At 33.0% G+C, this 18697-nt stretch overlaps 1 protein-coding gene across 1 annotated transcript in view; it reads left to right on the forward strand.

Annotated features, from left to right (window-relative positions):
- Positions 1-7161: 7161 nt before the first annotated feature.
- Positions 7162-18697, forward strand: part of LOC140438760 (uncharacterized) — a 274926-nt gene continuing 263390 nt past the window's right edge. Inside the window, exon 1 of the mRNA XM_072528408.1 lies at positions 7162-7988. Within this exon, the coding sequence (XP_072384509.1) occupies positions 7162-7988 (827 nt within the window). The remainder of the gene's footprint in view (positions 7989-18697) is intronic.

Raw genomic sequence — 18697 nt, forward strand, 5'->3', positions numbered from 1 at the left:
GTAGACAAATCGGAGTGGAAGACATTATGGAACATATCTTCTTCTTCTTAAAGTGCCTATCCGTTCCGGACGTTGGCGATCATCACGGCTATCTTCACTTTGCTTATTGCAGCGCGGAACAGTTCAGTGGTAGTCGTGTTATACCACTTTCGCAAATTTTGAAGCCAGGAAATGCGTCTTCTTCCCGGTCCTCTCTTACCATTTACTTTCCCTTGGAGAATCAGCTGGAGAAGGCCGTAACGTTCTTGATTTCTCATTACATCACCTAGATATTCCAACTTTTTAGTTTTGACGGTCATGAGAATTTCACATTCTTTCCCCATTCTACGCAGGACCTCCACATTAGTAACTCTGTCAACCCAGGATATACGTAAGATGCGCCTATAACACCACATTTCGAAAGCTTCGAGCCGATTCATAGATGCAACAGTCAGTGTCCATGCTTCCATTCCGTAGAGCAGAACTGTGAATATGTAGCAGTTCAATAGACGGCATTTTGTTTTTAATGATATGTCTCGACTGTTGAAAAAGCAGCATTCGTTAGAATGAGAACTATTTTCAACAGTCGAGACATATGGAACATATAACAAGGCAGAAATGGGGATGGGCAGGTCATGTTGCAAGAATGAAGGACGGCAGATTGACGAAAAAGTTGCTTGAGTTGAGACCACGAGCAGACAAGCGTAGACGGAAAAGACCACCAACTCGATGGACCGACCACCTTAAGAGAATTGCGACAAACTGGATAGCAGAGACACAGAACAGAGTTAGATGGAATTATCTTGAGGAGGCCTATGCTTAACAATGGACAAATCAGGGCTGATTGATGATCTCAATAAGTACTCTTTTAAAACTAATTTTATTTTTTTTTAATTATCAGATATTTATAATATCGAAAATTAAATGCAACTTACGTTTAGACAATAATACAACTTTATATATCAGTTTTCGTCGCGAATCAAATGTACTACAACTTTTATAACTTATTATGTTACATTTAACAGACAAAAATGTCAAATTGTTTATAAATTATCAATATTTCTATTACACTGTAACACAAAACCTCGCCTTAAACGTCTTTTGTCTGTCTCAACTAAAACACAAATCACAAATGAGCTAACGAAAAACTTTTTCTTCTGTACTCGGTAGACAAGAATTTGCAGGATTCTTAATGTAAAAATCAAACGTGTTACTGCCTGAGCTTTTGATATTGAGTTTGGCCAGCGTCGGACCAGCCGAGTTTTCAAATTTTAAACTTTTTAGGGGATGTACTTATTTGTACTTGTAGGTACACTAAAATAAAATTATAAATATTAAGATGTACTTTATTATAATCCGAAAAATAATTTCTCCTAATTATACAGGGTACAAAAAGGGGTTCTTGAAAAGAGAGATATAGAAAATATAAAAAATAAATGTAAATAATTAATTAAACAAAGTACTTATGAAGATTTATAACTAATTAGGCAAAAACAAAGCTCCATTAGCTATATAATAATATATTATAACGGTGACGAGTACGAAAAATGGGATTTAACATATTACGACACATCTGGATTGAAGGAATGGCAGTGTTGTGCCTACGTTAGGTGCATTATCGGCGGGCGATAAATATTTAAAAGTATCCGAATATCAAAAAAAGTATCCGGATGCCGGATACTTTAAAATTTGATCACGGATACGGATACCGGATTAAAAAGTATCCGGATACTACCCAGCTCGGATATATATATATATATATATATATATATATATATATAGAAAAGAAATTTAATCTTTGCAGATAAGTTAAATAGTAAACTCTTAAATATTGGGGAAATCTGCAAGAAGGACTCTAATGAGTATCAATTGTTTCGCCGAACGTTTTCGCCAAAGAGAATTAATTTGGCTTCTTCAGGGCTGAAAGAGAATAAATTATAATTAGCTACCATATATTATCTATTAAAAACATTATTGATCTTACCGTAACTTAGAATTGTAGAGTTAGATTATTAAAAAACTTTGTTAGTAACAACATAATGGTGATTTTTGTTTATGTATGTTGATAACTAAATTTTTGATTGTTAGAAAGTTTAAATGTGAGGTTCTGTTTTAGCCAGAACGCATGTGCTGACAAATTCAATTAGTTGTTTTGAATCTTTATGTCGTTAAGGTTCATTGGTAAAACCGAATGAAATTAAATCCCAGTATAGGGAAATATTATTTTAGATTTTCTTTTTTAATTATATTATATTGTACATGTATTATTATAATATCTTATTGAGATGTATCTAAGAAAAGCAAGGGAATGTTATCTTTTTTAGTTAATGAAAATTAATTATTAAAGCAGGTTAGTTGTTAATGGATATATCAGTCAAGTTAGTTATCTGTGATGTTGTATAGTTATTGGTATCTGATTTAAGTAAGAAGTGGTATATATCGCTTAGATTCTTAATGTCACTCTTAACATTAATGGAGAAATCGTTAAGGAAAATATAAGACATTTCAATGAACTCTCTTTTAGATTTATTGTTCTCACTGTGGAGAATTGTAGTGTTAGTATAGTCCATGAGATGACCAGTGGAATGGACATGTTTAGCTAATGCACAGTGGTCAGAGTGAAGTCGGGAATCACTTTTGTGTAGTGTAATACGTGATTTCAATAATTGAGATGTTTGGCCGATGTAGGAATTGCTGCAAGAGAGGCATGGAATGTTGCAGACAATGTTACAAAGCCTATCTATGGGAGTCTTATCTTTTATCTTAGAATAAAGATTATTAATTGTTAGGGCTGATCTACAAGCCACATTAAGTTTAATGTTGTTATTATTATTACCAAAGCTATTTTCAACACTTTTCAGAATCCTTGTTAACCCCGGAGTGATATCTCTGAAATATGGTAATGAAAAATATTTGTTGATTGTATAATGATTTGTTGTTGAGTATCCGAGACTGGGTTCCCACTTAAGACATCAGGATCAGCATTGTTAGTCGCGAAGGAAGGTGAAATATCTTCGTTATGGATAGTATTAAACAAAATCTTATTCACTAATGGTGTTGGATAAGCGTTTGAAATAAAAAGTTTCTGTAGCATTTGTAGGATTTGTAGGTTTTTTGTATGAAATGAAGGATCTGATAGTTTTATTACTCTATTTTTCATCTGTTTGATTAAGTTGACTTTGGTAGAATTATTATGGTATAAGTGGTAGTTAAGGTATCTACCAGAATGGGTCGGTTTTTGATACCAATCTATTTTGATGTTGTTGTTTTCCCTGATCATCCTTATGTCGAGAAAGGGGACGGACCAATTACCATCTTCCCTCTCTATAGTGAACTGGATGTAGGGGTCATAACCATTAAAAGTATCTAATAGTTCATCTACCTTGTCATTGGGTATAGCCAAAATGATATCATCAACATATTTTTTAATAAATGGAATTTTAAAGGATAGTAAAGGAATGACTGAGTCTAATAATACATAATCCATAACGTAAGTTGCAATGATAGGAGAAATCTTTGCCCCGATAGGGGTACCGAAAGTTTGTTGATAGAATTTACCATTAAATGAGAAATAAGTGTTGTTAAAGAGAAATTCGACGATGCTGATGAATCTGTCGTAAGACATGGAACAACAACCTCTAATACGGTCCCAGTTGATCTCTATTGATGTCAAACATATTCCTAGATGAACGTTGCTGAATAAGGATACAACGTCAAGGCTAACGAGGACATAATTTGATGGTAGTATGTAACCATTATATTTATTTACCATCTAAAAGGAATCTTTCATGTAATATTGAATTTCATAATTATATGCATTAGTAAGTATGTCTGTAACAAAAGCTGAGATATTTTCAGTGGGAGTTCCAATGGAAGCTACTATGGGACGAACCGATAGTGTTGGTTTGTGGATTTTTGGCAAAGCATAAAACTTTGCAATGTTCCCATTATATGTTGTTAGTTTTTTCTTTGTGTTACGATCAATCTCATTGGAAGAGGCTAAGGATGCGATTAATGTGTTGCATTTCCTTTGTAGAGAAGAATTGGGATTGGATGTAAGTGAAATGTAAGATCTATCATTATCAATGAGAGAAGAACACAGTTGTAAGTAGTGAGTTCTTTCTAAGATGACTGTAACATTACCTTTGTCTGCTTTTGTCACTAAGAGCTCAGGATTATATTTAAGAAATTTTTTAGTTTTAGTATATAAGTTATGAAAAAAAAGTATTAGATGATTTAGAAGTATTCAAAATGTGATTAGTGATAATGTTGGTGGTTCTTGACCGAATTAATTTTTGCTCTAATTCAGATGGCAATGAAGAAATTATGTATTCTAAGTCTGCTAAAAGTGTTTTTACTTGAAAATCTTTTCCTAACTTTGGTTCGATGCTAAATTTATTTCCTAATGCCAAGAAACCTAGAATATCATCAGGAATACTAAAACTAAAAAATGTCTTAAATATAATCCTTAGCTCTTAGTGACAAAAGCAGACAAAGGTAATGTTACAGTCATCTTAGAAAGAACTCACTACTTACAACTGTGTTCTTCTCTCATTGATAATAACTAACTTGACTGATATATCCATTAACAACTAACCTGCTTTAATAATTAATTTTCATTAACTAAAAAAGATAACATTCCCTTGCTTTTCTTAGATACATCTCAATAAGATATTATAATAATACATGAACAATATAATATAATTAAAAAAGAAAATCTAAAATAATATTTCCCTATACTGGGATTTAATTTCATTCGGTTTTACCAATGAACCTTAACGACATAAAGATTCAAAACAACTAATTGAATTTGTCAGCACATGCGTTCTGGCTAAAACAGAACCTCACATTTAAACTTTCTAACAATCAAAAATTTAGTTATTGCCGACAATTCAAAGAATTACCTCCTTTTAAATGTAGTTGCATTGGGTATTTCGATTAACCTTGGGTAAACCTTGACGTTTTAAGTTCAAAGCTACCATACATTTCCAACGTTAAAAAAACTGTTTTTTGCACATAGTAACAAAAAACACCATTCTGTTGTTACTAACAAAGTTTTTTAATATTCTAACTCTACAATTCTAAGTTACGGTAAGATCAATAATGTTTTTAATAGATAATATATGGTAGCTAATTATAATTTATTCTCTTTCAGCCATGAAGAAGCCAAATTAATTCTCTTTGGCGAAAACGTTCGGCGAAGGCGAAACAATTGATACTCATTAGAGTACTTCTTGCAGATTTCGCCAATATTTAAGAGTTTACTATATATATATATATATATATATATATATATATATATATATATATATATATATATATATATATATATATATATATATATATATATATACATATATATATATATATATATATATATATACATATATATATATATATATATACATATATATATATATATACATATATATATATATATATATATATATATATATATATATATATATATATACATATATATATATATATATATATATATACATATATATATATATATATATATATATATATATATATATATATATATATATATATATATATATATATATATATATAGTAACGAGATTAAATAAAACGGGCGGTTCGAATTTATGTAAACATATTTATTTATAACTTTACAGTTCGGTAGTATCTTAACAATAAACTCACTCCTAAAAACGTTACATATATATAACAAAGTTACTATGTTCTAGAACATTCCCACCTCTAATTCGTCTCATCGAGATCACCCGTCCGAAAGACGGGCGCTATTGACATGCCGATTCTTACGATTTCTAGATTCTTCCTTCTAAGAATTATGACGTATCGGAGATGGGCTATTTCGTTACACTGCTGCCCTCTTAGATCTGAGCGTCCCGATCAGCAACTCCAGATGTAGGCCCAGGATGGCGAAATCTACAAGTAGATAGACTACCTGTGTCTGAGCACATCCCCTAAATCGCAACCCCTAAAATCGCAACCCCCGGTCTCGTTGGAAAGGGGATGAAAAATGGGGTTGAATGTGCCGTGCGCATCGGAGCATGCCAAAAGGTCATTACGTCATATCTTTGTTTCTATTGGTCCGATCGTGACGTACGAGGGCACGTTGAAAAGGGGATGAAAAATGGAGTTGAACGCAGTATGTGCCGTGCGCATCGGAGCATGCCGATAGGGCATTATTAGGTATCTTCGTTTCTATTGGTCCGATCGTGACGTACGAGGGCTCGTTGGAACGGGGACGAAAAATTGAGTTGAAAGCAGTATGTGCCGTGCGCATCGGAGCATGCCGAAAGGGCATTATTAGGTATCTTCGTTTCTATTGGTCTGATCGTGACGTACGAGGGCTCGTTGGAAAAGGGATGAAAAATGGGGTTGAATGAAATATGTGCCGTGCGCATCGGAGCATGCCAAAAGGTCATTACGTCATATCTTTGTTTCTATTGGTCCGATCGTGACGTACGAGGGCTCGTTGGAACGGGGAGGGGACGGGGAATACTTTGACACAAAAAACAAAGATGGCAGCATTGTCAAATGGGCGCTAAAACGTTGTATCGTTGCTATTGGCCTGATTTTGACGTATGAGGTGTCAAATGAAAGCGTTGGTGACACAGAAGCCATGTCAACGTTCAGTATGGACGTTCTTCTTCTTCTTTTCCGTACAGTGCCCAAGAGAACGTGACAGTCGACGCAGAAGATATTTTTTACAGATGATGTTTTTAGTTTGTTCATACTGTAAGAATGGTATACGTTCTTCGATTAATCATGTGACAGCGTCACCGTGCCTTTCATACATTATTTCGAGAGAGAAGCGATAGACTAAAGATGTTTGTTTCTATGTTAGCCTCAGTGACTACTCTCCTTTCGTTCAACGTCTATTATGCTACAGTCCGATAAGTAGCAACGAAGATCCGATATAGTTCCGTTTTAATAATGTCTTTGTTTTTTTTTTGTGATAACATATTCGATATATCCTCCTCTTTCCAACGAGCCTTTGTACGTCATGATCGGATCAATAGAAACGGAGATATAACGTAATGCCGTTTTGGCAATGTCTTACTGGCAGTAAATGGACCAAAATTACTACTAGCTTACGCAGATGACATTAACATTGTGGGAAACACTGTCACCAATGTGAAGGAGACATATCTAAATACATCAAGTAATGCTATTTCTAGTATAGATATGGCCTTCGTTGAATTTCAAGAAAGATACAATCTTCCGGTGACCGGAACATTAAATAATGAAACTATGAATATTATTAATAAGCCTAGATGTTCTGTTGGAGACAATAACTATGCAATTCATTCGAAGTGGAATAAAACGATTTTACGCTGGTATTTCCCTCAAGCTATTAGTAATCCTGATTATATAAATCTTGCTGCAGAAGCTTTCGCTAGATGGGAGAAAATATCTAATTTAAAGTTTAAACGAGTAATAATACCTTCTTCAAAGCCTGATATTACTATAACTGTGGTGCCAAATAATCATAATTTTCGAGCAAGTTGTCAAGGAACCTCTAAATGTTCATTTAATTTCGATGGACCCGGAAAAGTATTGGCCCACGCATACTATCCCAGCGCAAACGGTGAATGTACCGAAATTCATCTTGATGCTAATGAACGGTGGTATGTAGGAAATGGCAGAGCTCCTGATGGTGAAGTCAATTTTTTGGCTGTCCTAATGCATGAAATTGGTCATTCCCTCGGACTGGAACATAGTACTAGTGATTCGTCTATTATGTATGCTTGGTATCATCAAGATGTGCCAAGTTTTGGTGATGATGATAAGAAGGCAATGAGCATGCTATATGGACCAAAAACAGTTCCCATACCAACAACAACACCAGTTACGCGAACAATTTCGCAAACCAGGAGCAATGTACCGAAAACACCTGCACTAAACAACAGGGCCTATTTGCCGAAAACACCTGCAATAAAAAACATATGTCTAATTCAGTATCCCGATTTCATGTTTCTAGCTACATCTCCACAATTTCCAAATTATCGAATGTACGTTGGATCTGGCCCGTATATATGGAAGTTTGATTTAAATGAGATGCGCCTTCCAAAATATCCTGAATTAATTACCGATTATCTCCCCAAAGAGTTAATGTCTACGCACGTTTCACATGTTTTTCAGAGTTTCGAGGGACACTTAGTAACTATAAGCAATAATCAGTATTACGCTGCATCTTTTCCCAATTTAAAAATTCAAAAACGTTTTATGTTTCCTTCTATACCTGCGAGAACCAAAATAAATGCCTTGTTTCAAACAAACAGCGGTCAAACGTATTTATTATACAATGATAATTCTTATACTGAATTTAACGAAGCTGGAGATGTCTTAAACCGTGGACCAATAAATTATCTCTTCCCAGGACTACCAGATAAAATAACATCAGCATTTCGCTACACGGATGGGTTTATTTACTTTTTCCAGAACAATACCTATTATAAGTATAGCGAATACACACGTAGAGTTGTAGCAGCAGGAACGTTTAGCTGGGAACTTTTTGGAATACCCTGCCCTGAAGACGGCCTATTAAAATAATTAAAAACTTTGTTAAACAAAATTGTAACTATATACGAATAAAGGTTTATGTGTTCCTTCTTAATGGTTGTTTTATTTAAATTCCATTACTCTATGTATGTCAAGCGACGTCTTGCGTTGACTGACACATAACTTTCACGTCCTGCGTCGAATGTCACGTTATTTCACGCGACATTTCACGTTCTGCGTCGAATGTCACGTTCTACGTCGGATGTCACCTAACATTTCACGCTCTGCGTCGACTGTCACGTTCTCTTAGGCACTGTACGGAAAAGAAGAAGAACGTCCATACTGAACGTTGACATGGCTTCTGTGTCACCAACGCTTTTATTTGACATCTCATACGTCAAAATCAGGCCAATAGCAACGAAGATACGTTTTAGCGCCCATTTAACAATGCTGCCATCTTTGTTTTTTGTGTCAAAGTATTCCCCGTCTCCTCCCCGTTCCAACGAGCCCTCGTACGTCACGATCGGACCAATAGAAACAAAGATATGACGTAATGACCTTTTGGCATGCTCCGATGCGCACGGCACATATTTCATTCAACCCCATTTTTAATCCCCTTTCCAACGAGCCCTCGTACGTCACGATCGGACCAATAGAAACGAAGATACCCAATAATGCCCTTTCGGCATGCTCCGATGCGCACGGCACATACTGCGTTCAACCCCATTTTTCGTCCCCATTCCAACGAGCCCTTGTACGTCACGATCGGACCAATAGAAACGAAGATACCTAATAATGCCCTTTCGGTATGCTCCGATGCGCACGGCACATACTGCGTTCAACTCCATTTTTCATCCCCTTTCCAACGAGCCCTCGTACGTCATCCTACGTTAAGCCGTTTGGAACTTACGACCGGGGGTTGCGATTTTAGGGGTTGCGATTTAGGGGATGTGCTCAGACACAGGTAGTCTATCTACTTCTACAGAGCTCTCCAGCTCTGCATGAACCCCTTAGAAAGAAATAACAGTCTACTGACTTTGAAGAATACGATCTCATCGGGTTAATGCAACACACAGTAATTCGTACGCCGGTTTCTCGGAAGATCACTTCAAGCATGCTTCTGACAATCTTCCAGTCCAGATTATCTAGTGCATGGTCTATCTTGGGTAAGGCCAAATTCTTAATGTCATAATTGCAGACGATTTTCTTCAAATTAGTTAGAGCACGCCATATATCCTCGTAGGTTGCCCTGTGTGTATACGACTTCCTGGTCACCATATACAGCAAAGATCGAGAACCACCTTCTAATCTCAGTACTCTTCCAACTTTAGGCTGCTGGTTTTTTAACTCGTCCAAATGACCGAATTTCTTATAAAATATGGATGAGATTCCTTTAGTCATCTCAAGATCTTGGACAACACAGTGGGCTAGTTAGAGACGTTATGCGGAACACTAAAAAGATCCTGCTGAACTTCTGTGGTCACGCCGAATCTAGCACTCTTTCTCTCTGCGTAATTTGACATAAATTCATTAAAGCTTGGTCTTTCGGTCCTCTTTGATCTCATGTTGAAGGGTTCGTGCTTCTCGGGTTCGTGCTTCTCCTGTTTCATTTGAGCCAGCATATGGCGCAAGACGATTTATGTGAACTACTTTTGGTTTACCTTTCGGCAACTTCTTAGTTCGGATATTATGTCATTTATTCTCTTTTTAATTTCATACGGACCTTCCCATTGTCTCTGCAGTTTGGGAGACAAGCCTCGACGACGTTGTGGATTATAAAGCCAAACAAGATCACCTACTTCATAGGTTTCATTCTCGCATCGAGAATCGTATTGATCTTTCATTCTGTCACTGGCTAACTGGATGTGTTGTCGGGCAAGTTCATGAATGTTGTTCATTCTTAACTTCAGGCGGTCGACATAATCTTCGCTTGCAACATGTTCTTCGGAAGGTCTGCAGCCAAACTCTAGGTCGCAGGGCAAACGAACTTCATAGTCATAGTCATAGTCATCTTTATTGATCCTTTAAGACATTCAAAATAAATGTATAGGATACGTCACTACAGAATTTGGTATAAAAACATTAATGTGTATAATACAACATTCACAGTGTAAAAAAAATTGATAAAACATAAAATATATAAAATAACTTTTTTACAAGTAAACTATGAAGCTATTGCAGTTTGTCCTCAAGATATTCATTTATAGAATAATATGCTTTTCTTAAGAGTAAATCTTTAACATTTTTTTTAAATTTAGAGATAAGTGGTATTTCTTTCACAGTTTTTGGCAAATGATTGTATAAGGTCAGTCCCATATATCTGAAGCAATGTTGAAATTTGGATGTTCTGTGTTTAGAAACTCGTAAAGATTCAGCACTTCTTGTATTGTAGTAGTGATTGTCTGAATTTACTGGAAATGTATTGATTTCCTCTTTGACATAAAGTAAACATTTATAGATATATAGGCAGTAGAAAGTTAAAATTTGATGTTTAATAAAAACTGGTTTACAAGACTGTTGATAATCCAAATTAAAAATTTTACGGATAATTTTTTTTTGGTTAATGAACACTTTGTTACTATCTACTGAGTTCCCCCACAAAATTACATTGTAGCACATGTGGCTGTAAGCAAGGCTATAATAAACGTTCATTAATGCCGAGATGGGTAGTGTGTTTTTAATTCTAGATATAGCATAAAAAGCTTTATTCAATTTCATGTTCACTGAATTCACTTGCTCTGACCATTTGAGATTACAATCAATGAATACACCCAAAAACTTTGTAGAGTGAGTGGAAGATAACATATTGTTTCTTGGATGGTTAAGATATAGTCATATTTAGATGAGTTGTATGAATGAAAATAAATAATTTGTGTCTTGTCAATGTTTAATATTAGTCTGTTGGTATTACACCAGCGTATAAAGCAGTCAACAACAGTCTTCATTGTCATTTTTAATTCCTCTAGTGTATGTGCAGAGACTATTAACGAGGTATCATCAGCAAACATTGATATTATAAGTGCCCTTATGTGATCTGGTAGGTCATTAATAAAAATTAGGAATAATAATGGTCCAAGCACGGATCCCTGTGGTACTCCTTTATTTGTTGTGTATGGTTCTGAGCTTGATTCTTTCATCTTAACAACACTCTTCCTGTCACTTAAGAAATTTATTATCCATTCTAGAAATATCCCTCTAAAACCAATGTTATATAATTTATTACGAATAAATGTTATGTCTAAGCAGTCAAAAGCACGTGATAGATCAAAAAATAGTCCTGCCACGTGGTTTCTACTATCTAATTCATCATAAATACGCTCAAACAAGCTGCATGCAGCCGTGAGTGTTGACTTTTTTGATCTAAAGCCGTGTTGGGTTGGAGTTAATAAATTGTATTCTTCTATAAAATTTAACATTCTGTTGTATACAATCTTCTCTATTACTTTTGAAATTATGCTAAGGACAGATACTGGTCTATAATTTGAAATATCATGAGGGTCATTCTTTTTGAAGATTGGAATAACTTTTGCCATTTTAAATATGGATGGAAATTGGCTGGTTGTTATTGAGAGATTAACTAAATGGGTTAAAGGAATCGATATATGATCACTTATCAGTTTTATTATTTTTACAGATATGTTATCAATACCAGTACTAGGCTTATTTTTTAGTTGGTCGATTGTATTTTTTATTTCAATCGGAGTTACGGGTAAAAAGAAAAATGTTTTGTTACACATTTTTGAGGTAGTACAAGAAGAAGGTAAGGATGTGCCAAAATGAGTTTGAAGATTGTATTCTGTAATTGTAGCAAAATATGAGACAAACGAATTAGCAATATCACAAGACTGGGTAATAATTTTATTATCATAATGTAGAATAATATCAGACCTGTTCTTTTGCCTACCAGTTTCACTGTTTACTAAATTCCAAATTGTTTTTGGTATATTGTAAGATTGATTAATTAAGTCACTATGAAAGTTTTTTTTAGTATTTATTAATAGAGAATTATATTCTTTTTTTGCCTGTTTATAGGTATCTTGAGACTCGAGACTCCCTATATTTTTTGCTATCCAGTGTAGATTTTTTAGTTTTTCACTAGCGTGTCTTACCTCATTTGTTACCCATGTAGCCTTATTTGTTTTGTGTGCTTTATACCGTGTTTTTATTGGACAATATAAATTTAGATTGTAATCTAAAATGCTAACAAATGAATTTGTGGCATATTCAGCATGTGAATAAACTTCATCAAAAACTGTAGAAGAAATCCCTGCTTTAAACATCAGCATATTTTCATCTGACATATCCCTGTAACTGATGGGTTTTTTATCTTTTTTCGATACTTTATTGGCTTGCAAATTTACACTAAGTGAAAATACTTTATGGTCACTGAAGTGACCCTCGAACACATTTGATTTATAAAGATGTGGTTCGATATTTGTCAATATGTAATCCAATTTTGTAGATGATGTTTTACCTACTTTATCTACGAAAACTCTTGTAGGAGCCTCAGATGTGACTCTCAGATTATAACTTACTAAAAACTCGTTAAAAGATTGCTTATTATTAGACATGACAAGATAATAAATGTTTAGATCCCCACAAATATAAATATCATGATATGACTTACTGCATAGCTCCAATATATTATGTAATTTACACAGAAATCTCTGAACTTCTCCTGATGGCGAACGATAAACACTAATAACACAAATTTTCCTATTGGCTATAAACAGAGAAATCGCACAGCACTCACACACCATTTCTTCACTAAAGTTAGAGACATCTAATGTTTTGAATTTAATATCAGTTTTGATGTAGATGATGGATCCTCCATGGATATGGAACTTTCGACAAAAATAAGAGGCGATGTTGTATCCATTCAGGGTCATAAATTGGATGTTTTCTTCAGTACACCAATGTTCTGATAGACAAATTATATCAAGTGTTTCCTGCAATGTTAAGACTTCAAGTTTGAGTAACTTATTTGTCAAAGATTGAGCATTTAGTTGCAATATTTTTAAACAACTGTCTGGTGATGATAAAAGTAACGTTTCTCTTGGATTTACTTGACTAAAAAAGAGTCTGGTCTATCTTCTCCAGTTGACAGACCTCTATTATGACGCTCTCGATCTAAGAATCTTCTTCCTAATCTAAAGTTAAATCGTTCAATGCCAATTTTTTTCGGCCAAAAAGCAGGATTGTAAATTTCTTCCCTTAAGTCAGGTAGTACACCTATCATAAAACATTGATTATCCCTTCTTTTATGGTCAGTTGGTAACAATTTTACTTGTATATTCTCACAGTTTGTCTTAGTTATTATGAAACTCTTGATGTGGTCCTCATTTACACTATCCGGAACTTTTGAGATGAATAGCCACAATTTTTTGTCTGGTTTTTCGGATTTTCCATGGAAATCCTTATCATCAATTCCAGTTCCCATTATTTTCTTGCGTCTTGTTGTCACAATCTGATATCCTTCATCGTCGGCTTTATTCTCTGAACTCCCTGTTGAGATATGATTAAGATTTATTTTTGTGCTTTCCTCATTCTCAACAACTAAATTTGTAATGTAGTCACATGTTTGTTTGGTTTGAATTTCCATTAATTGTGCATTTAATTTGTTTGCAGTAATTTTTGAAATGCCCTGTATATTGGAATTCCTTTCAACATGTTTGGTGTTTTTATCATTAAAATTTTTATTTGAGTCAGATTCATTGTTTGTTTTGTATTTAGAATTATTAGTCAACTGGACACTGGCCGTCTTATCTTCATTACCTTGAGTTTTTATTAAACCCTCATTAACAGTTGAGTTGGGTTTTTGTGAGATTCTGGTTCTGGTTATTTCTGATTTCAATAAATTTAATTTTTCTAGCAAGTGTTCATTATTTGATTTTAATAGATTATTGTTATTTAATAATAAATTGTACTTATCATCTTTTTCAGCTAACAGCTTTTTTAACCACTGATTTTCTAACGCTATGGCACTAAATGATTCGATAAATTATTCTTGAATGCGAAATTTGCTGCCAGGGAAAACCGTTGCAATTTTAGATGTGTTGTACATCCCAAGCTTTTGAACTTTAACAACGTTACGACGTCCTTAGTAAGCTTTATGTAATATTAGATAATAATGTAAGAAAATTTTTGGGACAAACCCCGACGTCACCTGAGGCTCGAACACGAAAAGAGTCCCACAGGTCAATCCGTTTGATAACGAAGGTGTCTGGGATGAGTGAATTTTCCCCTATGAGGGAGTGCGAGCTGTATTGCTAAATCTGGATCTTCTTCTTGTGCCGTGTTCTAACGAAGGTTGGTGATCACTTCTTTAAACGCTTCTGTATCTTTTCGACGTGAAATATCTGTTGACTGAGAGGTTACTGAGGTTACTCCAATCTCTGATATTCCTATGCCAAGATTTCTTCTTTCTTCCTAAACCTTAAATCTGGATAATCAATAAAAAGTGTACAACAGTACCTAAAAGATATACAACACTACCTATTATTACTATTACGATAAATAATAATATAAATACATAATATCATTTAAAACTTACAGTAAGTAGGTATTCTAAAAGTGTTAATACATAGGTACAACGAAAAGTGCCAAAAATGTCTAAATTTTTAGGCTATGGCTATTTATTATAATATTGACGGCTGAAAGGCAAAAATGACCAAGCGACAGTTGGCTAACTTTACACTAGAGCGGTTTAAAGTTTAAAATTTTGAAAAAAAATTCATAAAACATCATCTAGTGGCTTTATTTTCATAACTCCAACGCACTTTAAATGCAGTTTAGATACTTTATAAACTACCCCTTGTAGACTATGTATTTTTTTAATAGTTTATGAAATAGTATCGGTTAGTAATATTTTATGCTAAATCGCATTCAGGAAATAGTTACCAACCGACTATATTTTTTCATCTTCAACTGGAAAAAAACACTGAAGGTGACTGATTTTTATTATCGGAACTGGTAAAATTGACAAAACCTGATAAATTTTTAACTGTATTTTAAAAAATATAACCTATCCGAAAACCGTTCATGTTTTGTAACAGGTAAAATGGTTGAACTAGAAAACTAAAAAATTTATTTTACAGTAATTATCATATTAATAACAGGCCTTACATTGAATCGTCTCGTCTTTATCCATACGACATGCATGAGCAGTGAAACGTATAAATTTTTTATTTTAAATATATACTGATTTCTTGGCATATTGCTACACTACTTATAAAATAAGTTTTTGACATTTTTTGTAAAACTAACAGTTTAGAAGATATGTGAAGAAAAATTGTAAAAAAATAATACTACAAATAAACAATGTTCCCGAAATTTTTTAGACTTCGAGTACTAAAAAAATACTTAAAACGACGATTTTTTAAGCTCTTCCGACTGGATTAAAGACGCTATTATAGATTCAAACAAAATTTGTGTATTTTTAACTCTAAATTTCAACTATTTAATTAAAAGTAAAATGTTCCAGTTGAAAATTCAAAGTTGCTACACCCACCGCGTTCGCAGGCAGAATAAGAACCCTGCTATTGCATAAGTATATAGATTTTGAAAAACCATTAAAAAAGCGCGACGTCTAGTTCTCGAGATATTTAACAATCGCCTTTCTGGACAGAGCTCTTTAATAATGTAAATATTAGTATTCAAGCCAGAAATAAGCCGAGGGGTGGGAGAGAGCTGACTGTAAAATTCATTTGCGATGTTGCCAAATTTACCGGATCTCGGGTTGTCTACAAAATGTATATTTAGCATATAGACAACGGATCGCTCGCGCTGCCCTCTACAGCGGATTTAGTGGAACTACTGGAATATAAAATTTACCAAAAGGGGTGCAAAATGAGGTCCAGACAAAAATCGATTTCCTTGTACACCCACTATTGTTACATCGAGATGTCACTATATACACGTGAATACAAGGTGAGATCCAAAATCGGATCTCGCCTTTCAAAACGGATCTCATCTTGTATAGCTTATGATAAAAACGGATCTCGCCTTGATATGAAGATATATATATATATATATATATATATATATATATATATATATATATATATATATATATATATATATATATTGTTATGATGTGTTTTTTGTTTGAATGATGAGCAATGAGTATTTTTAATAATATAATATATAGGGTTTTTATCGCGGTTCTCAAAGAATTAGCTTGTAAGTACTTTTTTAAATTATCTTTATTATAACTATTATGAAACACACATATATATCTAACCTAGTCAATGTAAATTTAAAATAAACTATCTTTAAATTGATGTTCTTATAAAACTAATTAAATTCTATAGACAATGTTAAATTTAAACAAACTATCTTCAAAATTGAAATTGTTATGACACTAACTAAATTATATTAACAAAATTTTGTACCTTTCTTTCACTGAATGCCTAAATGAACTGTTTTCCACTAAGTATATAGATTCTAATCACCACTGAATGTCTTCGTACTTCAGTTATCCTTGTTTTTTTGTGAAATTACTTTTTTCAATTATCAGCTTCTACCAATTTAAGATATATTTTTCTTCACCAGCATCTATACACCACCAACCAAACCAGCAAACAGCATTTATATTTATTCTTCTTTTCAATATACCAATATCCAATTATTATAAGTTGATTTATACTAATCTCCAACCATAATATAATTTAATTTCTTCCAATATACCTTTTTTTATCTTCAATAATTATTTGTGTATAATTATAAATGTGCATTAAATTATATGCATAATTTTTAATCTTCATTTAACTCACTATATTAAACATTTTGACTATTTGTACTTGATTCACCGACTCCAACTAACTTTCATAATAAACTGCTTGACTTCTGACTAAAAACTTCCAAAACTGCCAAAAACTTCTTAAAACTCTTCTGACTGCACTATCTAAAACTTTTCTGACTAAAAACTTTCAAAAACTGCCTTCTTGAATCCAAATCACGGGTATTTATATGTTTTGGATTTCTAGAACCATCTGGTAATAGATCATGTTCCAATTTGTTCTATCAAATACTTGTCTGAATTTTCTGGAACAAACCATTTCGCAAACATGGCCATCTCCGGAGATCCAGAGACTTCCATTCTTTTCTATTAATAATTTTGTTTACATTTAGGCTTTTCAGATCAGAATATATAATTAAATTAGTAACTAACACTCTAATTTAATAAAATACACAATTCAAATAATATATTATTATAACCCCACTTATACTCGTATTATGATTAATTTCCATCTGTCAATCTCTCCGAGAGTATTTTTGGTTGCCTATGCACATGGCTCACTTAAATCTATTTACAATATTAAAATACAACTTTTTACAATTATTATATGCTAATTTATTAAAAATGCCCTCACATAAATATTTTTTAATAAAATTCTCTAGTATATAACTTATTTAAATTAATCAAATACTTTTTTATATCTAATATTATGTAGTATATAACTTATAAATTATTTTCTATAAACCCCAATTGTCACAATACCCCAAAATTTAAATTTAAAATAAATAATTTACTTATTATTTTTTTAAATATTAATTTTCTTATCCCTTATTAAATTTACTAAATCAATTTTTTTTTATTTAAAATGTGTTAAATACATCCCTGTTCGCTGTCTATGTCAAAACAGAGAACAACGGATCACAGTTCGGCTATTCTATGGTCAAACTGTCATGTCAAATGGAGAGAATAAAATATAACCTTAATTCAAAATATAATCTATATTGTGTTATGTTTATTTATAGACAAAATCTAGGAATTATTTCCATTCAAAATAACTTTCATCAATATAAATTGGTAAGTTTTACACTTTTTATAAAGACATTTACACAATCAATTCTGTATCTAACCCCAAATTATAATTTTTAGGGTACCAAACAATTTCCATATGTACAAAATTCAACAAGTATGATGTCAAATTTATTCACAACAAAGAAATCTACCATCTATCTATGAAATGGATCTATCAGTAAGTTATTAGTGTTATTATATTTATGTTAAAGGTATAGAAATCATTATTCAATCTCTTCATGATATTGAAAAATGTCGTTGATATGAAATATGCCTCTTAGTCTGTTCTCTGCATCTATTAACACATAACTATTTAGTCCATTCTGATTTTCAATTGTATATGGACCTTCAAACATTGGTTGTAATTTCTTACAACGGTTTTCTTTAACATTACTTTTTCTAAGTGAACGA

The sequence above is a fragment of the Diabrotica undecimpunctata genome, chromosome 4 (assembly GCF_040954645.1).
Source record: "Diabrotica undecimpunctata isolate CICGRU chromosome 4, icDiaUnde3, whole genome shotgun sequence".
Lineage (NCBI taxonomy): Eukaryota > Metazoa > Arthropoda > Insecta > Coleoptera > Chrysomelidae > Diabrotica > Diabrotica undecimpunctata.